Here is a 12,943-nt window from a genome sequence, read left to right on the forward strand (position 1 = left end):
CCTGAATAAAAGCTTATGAAGTCCCAACTGAACATACTCAAGTTACATTTAAGTACTTGAGAGCTCAGCTGTGGAGTCACACACTGTTTAAATCCCTCACGGGCAGCATTTGTGTATTTCAACAGCCTGCATGCTGTTACAAAGAACAGAGACAAAAACCACATACTTTCAGCACAAACTTCATGCAGTCTCTCCAACTGGAGTGGGTGAATTCCAGTCAGACACTGCCCATGGCAGGGCGGGTGGAACTAGGTGGTCTTTAAGGTCCCTTCCAACTCCAACCATTCTGTGATTCGATGAAAGACTGGCAACAACCACAATTTTATTGCAAGAAAAGAAACAAACCCTGGTGGTAATTGGACACCTAGGTCCCCCAACAATCTCTTGTTCTCTGTGGAGATTTTAGGTTAGTCTTTTAAACTTGGAGTCTTTCAGTCAAATGCAAACCGAAAACTGCGCTCTTGCTCCTTGCGGCGGCTCTCGCAAACCTTTGTCACCTCTTCTACCTTTCTCTGCAACACGGCTGTGGGAGAAACAAGTCATTAGGCTTACAATCACCCTAGAACACAACCCTGCACAGTTTAGCCTGCAGGAGGAGAAAGAAAAACATTTCATTTTGACAGTCATTCAGATTTCACAGCGCACAAAGGAGGAGGAAAACCCACCACAAAGCACTGCTAACCCTCCAAGGGAAAGAAGATTGTCTAAGAAGTATTCTGAGGCATTCAGGGACCAGCAGGCAGAATTGCAAGGGTCCTGGGACATGCTGTTGACACTTTTTGCCATCCCAGTTTGTAGTGGTTTCAGGGCACTGCATCAGAGAGCACAGCAAATCCTCCCTGCGCAGGAACTGCAAACTGGCTGCAGCTTGAGCAAAAGCAATTGCTCTATAAACCAGTTTACCCAACCCACCTCCTGGTAAACTCGTTTTGAATTATGCAAATTACAGGCCAACCACACAACCTACTAGAAGCACATACATGTTTTCTTGCAGGATATTGCACAGCCATAACAAGCTTTTTACTCTACATACAGAAAAGACAGTGCAATTGCACAGAAGAGCGGCAGAGCACTTGCAGCCACAACACAGGTCATCTGTTATTTGCAGATCACCAGTTTGGAAATACATAAGCCACCAACGGTGATCACCAACTTTGAATGCAGCAAGCAGCGTAATATACAAAAAACATCTTGGCACAAGCTAAAGCAGTTTCTAATTTCATTCCATGAAAGTTTATCAGCAGCTTTTCAACAAGGCTCCAGCATTATGTCACCTTGTGGCTTGGAGATGGCTATTCCAGGTTAAGTTTTATTTTTTACAGCATGCCAAACCCAGAATCTTCCAGTAACATATTAAGTTACACATTTCAGTTTGTCACTCTTCAAAAATTCACCACGCAAAAGTGACTATGGCATACAATGGCAGTCTGCTTCCCTGTCTCGCAGATCTCTCTCACTTAACTCGAAATTCAGTTGTAACTACGAAAGAGAAGACTTTCTGGTCCTCTAAGGACCAGGCAGAAGGTCAGAACAAGGCTTTGTCCAAACGCCCCTTTCACTTGTGGAAGCCGCACCACCCTGCGTCCATGTTCAGCAAGTCCATTTAACTGTGGCAGTGTAGGTTAACAGTGATTTGAATCGAGTGCCACAGTTGCACATAATTGTTTAACAAGTCAGACACAGTAGCTATAACTTGTCTGAGTATACCTAGAAGAGATCATGGGCTGTTGTGAAACAGTCCTGGAGGTGTTCCACAGGAAACAAAATTGATAACACCACCTACAGCACAAGTGTCCTAGTTCTGGTTGGGGGGGGAGGCGGGGGGGGTGTGGGATTTTGTTTCATACAAAAAGAATGCTAAGGAATGTGTCCTTCCCAGGCCTACTCCATTTACTAAAGGCAAAGGCTGCATGAAGGCTTACTTCAAAATTGCATCATTTCTTCCGTACTGAATGACAGAGGAAAAAACAGGGCCCCTTTCTAGTAAAATTTAAAAAGGAAGCAGGTTGCTATTTTCACACACATTCAAACATGGATAGTAACATGCCTGCTTTCACCCAAGAAGCAGCCCAGCTGTGAGCACTTTTGCAGCACTGCAGCCAGACAGTGCAGTTCAGTGCCAGTGAGAGGAGCGCTGCTTTATTCTGCCATGCCCCCGTGTGGCTGCTAACATCAGCTGAAATCAAACGCGGGCAGAATTCTTGAGTCCCTCACAAGGAGGGACTTGTGAGAAAAGTTCCATTTTTGTTTTTAGTTAAAGGCAAACCCAAGACAAGAAACAACACTAACTACACTACCAAGTTTCCACTATTGAGTGCATCGTCGGCCCAACAGTACACCTCAAGTTATTGCTACTCTGAAATTTCCACACTCCAGAGTTACTGCACCTGCAGATGAATGCATGCAGGGGGGCAAGGATGATAATAGTACAGACATAGCCCTCCTCACCAATTTTCCTGTTCCAAAGAGAAAGCACACAACATTTAAAAAGTTGAAATATTATACCTTAGTTTGACAGAACAAAGCACAAGGCTTTTCAAGTCCTCTGCTTTGCACTGATGCATTTCAAGGAGTGCTTTTTGTAAAACATTAGCAGTTGCCAGGAGTCACTTCTCAGCAGAGATCTTTAACGCACATCAGGAGAATTCAAGCACAGAATGGACAGTGTCATTGAAGGTGAGGCGGGGAAGATTCTTCGGGGATCTTTAGGAATTCACTGATGTTCAAGAAACACTTGCACACATGCTATATGCTTTCTATTTACATTCCCGAGAAGCTGTAAGACAACTCTCACCTGAGTTCTGGTCAATCCACTGCAATGAATCCATGTGCGCATTCAAAATTTTACAGATCTGCTGAAGCTAAGGAGAAAGAGAAGCAGCAAGTCATTTCTTACACTACATGAAAACTAAGAACAGTAAAACACAGCCTGCCTGTCCCTGCCTTTGCAACGTGATGCAATCAAATTCCCAATATGTACAGCTCCACTAACTTAGCAGCCACTTTCCTGACAAAGTCTGTGCAGCAACTGTGTTGCTTTGCTTCTCTTTACCATCAAGAAAACAGACAGGTTTCAGGCATGTCTGTGGCTTCGGCTTCTTCCAATTCAGACCTAGGAACCACCACCACATTAATCACCTTAGGCTTGAGGTGGCAAAAGTAAAAAGGAATGGGAAAAAAACTCAGCCTGCAATACCGAAGGGAAATTTTTACTTAAAAAAAAAAAAAAACAAAAACAAAACCAAACCTTCTTGATAAAGCCAAAAGGCGTACCAACATCCATTTAACACTTATCAGAAAGAGGTGATAATTCAGACATTGTTTTCATGAGAACACAAAGGCAGTATAAGGAAAACATATCAACGCTCTGAACAAAATTTAGATTTGCTGGCAGGTAGACAGATCAATGTTAAGATATGTTTTTTAAAACAGTTGAAATCCAGGAAAAAAATTAGACAACAAGTTTGAGAGAAGTGACCCAAGGACAAAACAAAATACTGTTCCAAGGTTGAAACTACAAGCTGCAGAGTATCCACAAGTGGATAATCAAAGAGTTAGAACTGTTTAAATATCCTTTGTCTCTTAACAACATATAGAAAATGAAGCTTGGATTTACCGGGTCACTGGTGTCTGCTGGGCCTCTTGACGTATTCAGGTGTTCAGTGATATCCTTCAGATCTTGTGCCATACGCTTCAACTGAGCATCTATGTTTTCAGCCAGTTTATAGCTGCAAAACGCATGGAACCCAAGGTCAGGATATTTAGAGTGAATTTCAGAAGACCTGCTCCCAGTCACAACAACTTCAGGCCATCAGAATTAGCTTCCGTGCCTTTCAAAGGCTGGCAAATACATGGCAACAGCACCATGAGAGGCATTCTGTCACACAGATAAAGTAACTCCTAACCTCCTCTCTTGACAGATACATGCAGACAGACAAGCAATGGTGTAGAGGATTTTCTGGAACGCTTTACCAGAACAGAAGAAAACAGCTCCTCCAGATTCTTCACGATTCATCTCTCTTGAACCAGACAAACACTTCTTTTCATTACCCTGCTACAGTTCAACACTTAAGGCTTACAAGGATGCTTGAGCCACACATACTTCATTCTGCACTCATCACTTCTCTCAAATAATCTCTTCTAAAAAATCATTGATTTTCAGAGATTCAGCCAAATATAGTAACCTTTCCCAGACAGCTGATTAGACCAACACCCAAAGAGCTTTTCATGCTGATTTAAAGGCCTCCAGTCACAATCCCCGTTTCTAACGCATAAAATCTACATTGCCATGCACAAGACAGGATTACATATTTGACAAAGGCCGCTGATGCATCCCAACTCTACTTCTTGCTCATTGACCACCACCACATTAGCCTCCTCATCACATGTTCCAAGCAGATTTGTGCCTTACGTCCTCTCCCGTTCTTCATCTGCATGCTGCAGGTAGATGGTCCCGCTCTGTTCCTTCACAGACTCCTCCAGAGGGGTCAACAAGTCTTCAAGCTCTTTCTGCTGTGACAGAATGAAGTCTAGTTCCTGATCCAGTCTGAAAAGACAAAGTGTTAACTGCTCCACTTGGAGGTTAGAGACATTTTAGATCTGCCATACCAAAACACAGGAAGAAGATGCAAAAAAGAAACAAAATCATCTCAGACATTCATAGTTTCATACCTCTTCTGATCAAGCTTCACCTTCTCTACTTCTCTGTGTAAGGAAGTAATCTGGAAACAGAACACACTTAATTAGACTACAAAAATTCAAAAGTCAACTCATAAAAGAAAAGTGGTGGAACTGGGAAAGCCACCAAGTGTCAAAGCCATACAAGTGTCTCCTGTGTCTACAAGAAACAGTTACATAAAGATTCACAGACCAAGACCTGAAGAAGGGAGGTTTGGATTTGACAGCTCCACCCTGAGATAACTTATACTGTAAACTCACAGAACAGATTTCCAAGCTTCAAAGCCTACAGACCAGACCAGACATACAGTGAGTCTTTCACAAGCACCCACATGTAATTCACAGCTATTTTTTTTACAAGTAGCAAGTCCCACTACATGACTTGCTGCATCTGTAACACTTAAGGCCTTTCAGGATCTAAGCAAGCAAAATCAGGTTACATTTGATGTCACCATACCTTCTCCCCATTCTCTATCAGCGTCTGATCCCAGGCATTAACTTGCGTTGCTTGATGGAGAAAGTGTTTTTCTTGGTCTTCCAGTTCAAGACTCCACTTGTTTATCAAACTCTCCAGCTGGGCATAAGTCATCACCGGAGGTGCGCTGAGAGGAAGGGCAAGACAGTACAGAACACGAGATCAAAAACCAAATTATAAACATGACAACACTCATTTTCCCTTCTTCCACCAGATATCAGAATTCACGTTTCCTCTTGCTCCAGTCGGGAAGTAGTCAGTTATAACAAAATACTCACGTGGTTGTTGTGGTGGTGGTTATGGCAGCTGTAGAAGTCCCAGCTCCAATGGCACCAGCTGTAGTTAATGGCTTAAGATTCAAAGCAAAGCCAGAAGCTGAAGTAGTGCCTGAAAGAGATTCAAATCAAGCAACAGAAGGGGACACATTTGCTATCTAACAAATCCACAACATGTCCAATATATGCTTCTAATCTCTGTGCTGTAGGAGCTCAAATAGGTCCCTTTAACAAAAGGTAAATACCAAGTCTGTCAAGAGGGGAATGAAGCACATCTTGACAGAAAAGTAGTGGACTGTAAATGCCTTCCTAGTAGCTCTAGTTAAACGAGGATGCCTGCACATAACCTGGGCATTAGAAACACAGTGTTAGCCCAAAGACCCCTCTCAATCTCCTCAGGTTTTAATATCAGACCTAGTAACTTATCAGCAAACCCAGCTCCTCTCCTGCATCTTTGCAGAAGATGAGTTTTCTGTATCTTCACAAAGGTAAGAGCATCTACGAGATCGTACTCTCAGCCAGTCACATGGCACTTCTAGGCACTGAGCTTAAATTCTTCATAGTCACCCCAGAAAAAACCTTTAGAAAGACCTTGAGCTGAGTAGCATCCATGTTAATACACTGAAAACTGACAAGTAACTGCATCCAGAAAAGGACGTTCAGTCCCCAATCCCAACAGTGTGCAGCAGCAATTCCACTGCAGATTTTCACATGAGAGTGGCCACTTCAATACAGCACTCATCTCTGCATATTTTGGCAGATTTTTGAGGAAAAATTAAATGAAACCCAGTACTTTGAAACTTACAACATGGAAGAAACAGAGCCATTCTGCACCAGCACAGGGAGGCTAGAGAAGGCGGAGCCAATCTATGTACTTTACTTGCTCCAGACTACAACATCAAAGCCTACGGGCCTTCCTTCACCCAAAGCCCCTTTGCTGCCAACAGCCTCTCAGAAGTCATAAGTAACTGTTACATTTGGGGAGACGGAAAAGGAGGATCAGGAAAAGAAACACTGTGTTATTTACAGTTACCGGAGGGCACTAGAAATTAGAACTGCTCTGCTGCTACACCAGCGCGACCCTTTACGCTACTACAGAGCACTGAAGTCAGGCTTCCTTCTCTTCAGCTACTTCCAGCATCAAGTTCTTACCAGTGGCAGTGCTTGTTGCGGCAGCTGTTGTTGCAGGAGCTTTTAATCCAAACCCAAGCGTTCCAAGACTGGCTGTCCCAGCGGAAGGGGCACCAACTGTAAACAGAAGGCAACATTAAGAGTGCACGTGATTTATTAACTACAGTGCCCCTTTGAAAAGCTCTGTACGAATCTACTTGCTAAAGCAATATAATTGCACATACTACAGGAAACACGCTGGTCACACCTCAGTTGCCTGCCCTCCCTTAGGGTCAGCTTTGGAACTAGAATGGCAATGCAAGCATTGCAGAGCTACTGAAAGTACAAGTTGTGAGGTGGTATCTACAGCACCTACAAATTGCAGCCGATTTGTTAAAATTAATCAGTGTGGCTTTAACATAAAACTTGTGATGGTGCTTGGGACCAGCTGCCTAGGTTTTCAGAGGTAGGAGTAAGAAAGCATTATGTATGGAACAGTTGCATTAACATGAATACTTAAAGCAAGAGTCAAAGGCAAGCAGACTCAAGGCACTGGCGTCTGGAGGACAGCAGCTTAAACATCACTAGAAAGATCGGTTGTGGCGATACAACCCAGGCAAAGAAACAAAACACGCACATACAGCTAAAACTGCCCCAGGCTGCTTGCCCACTCTGACTCTAAAGTGTGCTTTGGTTTAAACAAAACGCTCCATGCCTTACCACTGAAGACAGTTTGCCAGAAATCACAAAGAAGGAAGGTGGCAAACAGCGAGAAGAGCTGGCCTGTTGAATTCTCCCCTACTACCTCAGCATCTGCAGCACAACCACGCTGCTCATTTATTCCCCCAACAGAGAAAATCTGTATATTGTGACTTACGCGAGAGGCCCGTGGTGGTAGATGACGTCGGTGCTGACGAACTCACTATAGATGCAAACAACGTAGGCCCCGTTGAACCAAGAATGGAGGTTGTGGTGGTAGCGGCAGTTGTAGCAGCTGTGGATGTTACTACAAATGGAAAAAGCATCCATCTTGTACAATCATGCTGAGAATGCCATACAAATTTGCCCACCTACACCAGTTTTGTTATGGATGTTAGAATTCTAAACTATTTTTCCTGTACTCTACCTCAATTCTATCCCTTTTCCAATGTGGCCTTTGAACCTGTGGGTCCCTTACACTACGCTCCAGCAACAAGTACAGAACAGAATTTGGTGCGTGGCACATAATAAAAAAAAATACAGGATACTAAGTTCAACGCCTGTATGAACTGTCACAGATTAATGACGCCATGGCAAACTCACAGTAACAAACGCTTCTAGACCATTTCCAGACTCCAGTTTAGAAAACTATTCCCAGAAGCACAGCAGATTCACAAAGTCTGGAGTAATCTCGAGTTTCCCAAAAACACTTCCTACCTCCAAGTTTGGTTCCAAAGGACAGAGTGGGTTTCTGGCCGCTACTTGTGGTCAGCGTTGCCACGGGAGCGCTGGTGGCTGCTGTTGAAGTCAATGACCCAAAATTTAGACCTGGAACAAGCAGCATAAGTAAAAAGAAAAGATGAACCTTTCACGAGAGAGAAACTGCTCACACCACTATTCAAGTTCGAATCCCCAAGAGTAAAACAAAAAAACATTAATAATGTTCAAAGTAACAAATACTCTGCTCTATCTAGGAAACCTCCTCACCATCCCCAGCTGTCCTCCGTGCCAACTGGCTTCCTGACTACAGCTGGCATCTCAGGCACTCACCTGCGGGCTGCCCCCCAAGGCTGAAGGGGGTTGTTGACTGCGTTGCCACTCCTAAGGTGGCAGCAGTGGTGGTGGCAGCAGCAGCTGCAGGTGCTGTTCCAAAGGTCAAGCCTGTGGTGGCTGGTTGCGGAGCTGCAGTACCAATGGTGGAGGTGGCTGTTCCGGCCTGAGTCGTGGTACCACTGGAAAAAGTAAACCCTGCAGTTGTCCCAGGCTGGGCCACGGTGGTGGCGGTGGTGCCAGCAGATCCAAACATAAAGCCAGAAGGGGCTGCTGCCTGACTTGAGGGCACGCTGGTTGGTGCAGAGCTACCAAAGCCAAAGCCCCCTGTGACTCCAGTAGCCTGAGTTGCAGTGCTGCTGCCAAAGTTTAATTTTGGTGCATTTGCCCTAGAGAAGAAAAGAGAAGAAGCCAATCTGAGACACACCTCCAGACAACTACCAAGTCGGCTTTCTTACAGACCCTTTGCTGCAGCAGAAACCACATTTCAAGAACACGTGCACTTGATTGGGTTAATTCTTCAGTTTTCACAGACTGCATCACAGCTCCTATCATCTACAACCCTTTAAGCCTCTTTATTCTGACTCCCCCCTAATTACCACAGCAATTAAGCAAAGCTGCTTATTCTCTCAGCTCCTCAGCACCCCGTTCGCTTCCCTCTACGTAAGACCATTTTGTTTCAACTAACTGCTAGGCCCCATGCAAGCCCCCTGCCCCTGCTCCCGTCGATACCCCAGTTTCAGCCCGAAGGGTGGAACAACTTATTCTTAACACCCATCGGGAAAAGGCAGCGCTGACAAGTAACGGCTCCCACTGAGCGCGTCTCAAAGGCGCTACCGTGCAGCGGGAACTCTAAGGCACAGGAGCAACAGGTTTGCTCCCTCGAGAAACACTCGCAAAGCGCTCCCAAAGCGACCAGGAGAACATCACCCACGCGTGCTCCCCAGCGGGCTCAGCACGGCCGGACCCCATCCCGGCACCGCCCGACCCCCCCTCCCCCCCGCCGCCGCTCACCCCAGCGGGAACACGTTCGCTGCCGGAGCCGCCGTGGCCGTGGCCGGCGTCCCGAAGCTGAAGCTGGCAGGCTGCCCAGCAGTGACCGGCGTGCTGAAGGAGAAGAGCCCGGCGGGCTGGCTGCTGGCCGGCGTCTGGGCCGCGGCCCCGAAGCTGAAGCCCCCCGAGGCGGCAGGCGTGAAGGAGAAGCCGGTCGTGGCCGTGGTGGCGGCCGTCTTCGGCGTGCCGAAAGTGAAGCCGCCTCCCGCCGTCCCCGACCCGAAACTGAACTGGTTCATGGCGATGGCGGCTGTGGCCTACAGCAAGCGGGACCGACACCGGCAGAAGGCCTGGTCTGTAGCCTTAGGACGACGGCGGCGGCTCCAACAGCCACCCTCACAGGCCGGCCCGCACGACACCCACAATCCCGCCGCCAGGCGCTGCGCGCACATCTATGACGCATTTCACCGGCGCTCAGCACCCGCCCCTCTCCCCCACCTCCCAACCACCGGCCGCGTCTTCCCTCTCCCATCACCTATTGGCTAATCCCATTGCCGCTCCGGCGAGCTCCTCTTCGATTGGCTACCCAAAGTGAGGCGGGGCCCCGTCGCTGTGGTGATGGGCGACGCGGCTGCCGGTGGCTGCAGCTGTGGGGCGGCTCTGGGGCCTTCGAGCGGGCCGAGGCGGCTGCCCGTTACCGCGTTTGTGGGAGGGCAGGCTGCCTGCCCCGATACCCGTACCGTGGGGCGGGGAGCCGCTGCGCAGCTCGAGAGCAGGGCCTGGAGTTGGGGCCATCCTGAGCCTGCGTGGGGCAGGGGGAGTGGACAGAGAACCCCTGTGAAGATCTCTGCCCGGCCCCTCAGCGCCAGGCTTGAGCCGAGGCGTCCTTCTGCCCTCGTCCTGGCTGCAGCAGCTGCAGATCCATGTTGATCCGGGGTCTACAGAGCAGAGTCACACATGTAAGAGTTTGGCTAAACTTTATCCTTCTGGAACACATAGCAAGAAAAGTGTGCTTTCTGGATGGTACAGAACACATTTAGCTCCTTGTTCATCTGTGACTTGTTTTGTCTGCATAGGTGAGCTGTGGGTGTTGATATGGACAGTGCTTCCTCAGGCTCTTCTCTGCAGTTCCTGGCCAAACTGCTTCGTGATGATCAAGGGGAAGATGATGATGAACATGTGGTGAGTCTTTCATAGGAAATGCTCTTTTTTTCCATGTGGTACCGCAGCCTAACCTTGTTAACTGAGGAGAAGCAAATCCCTCTTTTCCCAGAGCGAGTGAAAAGAGAATGAAAACCACAGAAGGCTTTGGACTGACTGAAACAGCTGGGTACTAGACGATCCTTTTAGAGTAACAAGCTCTTGAGGGAGAGAATAAGGAAGATGCCCCGGGAAAACAAGTAGAGTTTGTGACCCCAAAATGAGAGGAAGTCTTAATTACTCAGCCTGAAGGAAGTGAGAACAGGTAGATGAAAGAGCTTTAGACACTTTAGACTTCTCCCTGCTTTCCTGCAAAGCCTACCAGCAATGAAGGCAACTACAGCTAAATACTTCTTAAGAAGGCAAAAAGGTTGCTGCTCAACTTCTGAGTAAAGACTGAAATACCCAGAGGCGACTGAGTGCACTAAGTGTGTCAGGCATTGAAGAACTGTAGAGATAATTGATCATGCGGTACCATAGATATGTTGGTGATTGTAGAGTAGGGAAAGGTGAGCAATCGTTCTAAGGTGAACAATTAATGAGACAAGTATCTTTCTGTTCTTCTATATCAATTGGTCTCGGGACTACATAAAAAACACAGCGTTAGGAAAACGTATGTTGTTCCTGCAATATGCAACTACTGCTTTTATCTAGGCATGCATGTGTGCAGGGGAGAAATAGCCTAGGAGGGCCACAGATGCCAACAGTGTGGAAAGCCTCTATGCAGGCTCAAAACTTTGCTAAGTCTCTTGGGATTTTGAACAAGCTGTGCTATGACATGGGTAAGAAAAATGGCAAATTCCTCCAAATTGCTCCTCAACAAAGAGCTAGCTGGCTGACCCAGCGGTTGTGCACTAGTGGTGGCAATGGCAGTAATATTTGGGATAAAAGCAGTGTGTATCCCTAGACACTTCCTTTCAGTAGGTGGTAGATGTGGTCCTTCACGCTGTAACCACCCTTCAGCTGTTTAACGCCTGCCTTCCAAAGCCAGCATTATTGTTGTACATTTTTGCAGTAAACATCCTGATTTTAAAAGAATTTGTTTACATCTTATTAATAAAATGAATGACACTTCAGAGACAGAAATGGAGAACTGCCACAAGGGATGTCAATTAAGTCTGAGTCAGTCTGGGTAAATTGAAATCTTTATTTTGATTTAATTTAATGTTCTGTGCATATGAGGCACTTTTATCAAACCAAGGAATCTTCATATTATATAGAGAAATGCCTCACATTGGCTTATTAGCGCTAAATTGATTCATAATTAGAGGGAAATGTTGTGGCCTCATATGATCTCTACTGTCAAAAGGAATCCAAATGCTGTGATGGGGCTTTCACGTAGCACCCTTGGTTTCCTGCAGTGTTTTCATGGCAGGCAAAGAATGGCAACTTTGCCAAAACGCCATGGAAACTAATACTCCGAAAGCACATCTGTCCGCAATACTGTGCTCCTGGGAGCGCTGCTTAAAGCCAGTGCGTCGAGGGCATTTTCTGCTGGGTGTGAGTGAAGACGAGAGAATGTTCAGTGGTTCGGTCATGGAATTGTGGGGTAATATTTTTGGGATTCTAACAGGGATTTGCTTGACCTCAGATGACATTTTCTATTTATTGACATAATCGTCGTTACTGAGCTGGGCTCAATGAACATTGATTGAAGTTCCATTTGCCTTTTTTGCAGGCACGCTGTTCTGTTAACACCATGACTCCTGCTAGTATTGGCCCAGTAAAGACAGACACCACTGGTAAGGAGGAGTGTTTGTATGTTTTAGCATTCAGTCCCCTGTTAGCAGACTAGAACAGCTGTAGAGAGTTCCTGAGTTACCACTGATGGGGTTTGCTTGAATAAGAGTGGTCACTGACCTCTGAGATGGAAATAGTTAATGCTGGTTTTGCAATTGCAGTGTAGAAGTCTTCTTTTCCCAAAAGCTTAACTGCAAAATATACAAAGAGAAGTGGAAAGGGTAACTCCAGAGCACAGCAGCCTCCAGTGGTGATGATAAGCAGAGTACAGAGTGCCGCCTGGTCACAGGCTGAGGGGAATCCTAACTGAGCAGCAAAAAGCTCCACATAAGTACTCGGGAAAGAACAGAAGACAAGTTTAGTCTTGGCAAATTTAATGTAAAAGTTCTCTCTGGAGCTAATGGTGTCACATTGTAGTGGAGCTTGGTTATGAGCCATAAGAGAGGTCAACAAGGACCAGGACAAGTGTAGCAGGAAAGGAACTGTGGCAAATAAAAAAAAAATAGAGTACTTTTGCTTGGCATTCCAACAACAACCAGAGATTCTACTGTAAAAACCTTCAAGTTGCAGATTTAGAATCATAGAATCGTTTAGGCTGGAAAAGACCTTTAAGATCATCAAGTCCAACTGTAAACCTGACCCTGCCAAGTTACCGCTAAACCATGTCCCTCAGCACCACATCTACACTTTAAATGTCTCCAGGGATGGTGACTCAACCACTTTC

At 46.2% G+C, this 12,943-nt stretch overlaps 1 protein-coding gene across 1 annotated transcript; it reads right to left on the reverse strand.

The window, feature by feature from the left end:
* Positions 1-292: 292 nt before the first annotated feature.
* On the reverse strand, positions 293-9,694 carry LOC309675825 (nuclear pore glycoprotein p62-like). The gene is made up of 12 exons (XM_082488227.1): positions 9,301-9,694; positions 8,287-8,675; positions 7,954-8,064; positions 7,415-7,543; positions 6,580-6,675; positions 5,431-5,539; positions 5,135-5,279; positions 4,672-4,721; positions 4,412-4,546; positions 3,617-3,728; positions 2,795-2,861; positions 293-523 (listed from the first exon to the last, which is right to left on the reverse strand). The coding sequence occupies exons 1-12, from the start codon at positions 9,576-9,578 to the stop codon at positions 432-434; spliced, it is 1,713 nt and encodes a 570-aa protein (XP_082344353.1). The 5' UTR covers positions 9,579-9,694; the 3' UTR covers positions 293-431.
* Between the last annotated feature and the right edge of the window lie 3,249 nt (positions 9,695-12,943).

This window comes from Vanellus vanellus, assembly GCF_965231255.1.
Source record: "Vanellus vanellus genome assembly, chromosome: 10".
In the NCBI taxonomy this organism is placed as follows: Eukaryota; Metazoa; Chordata; class Aves; order Charadriiformes; family Charadriidae; genus Vanellus; species Vanellus vanellus.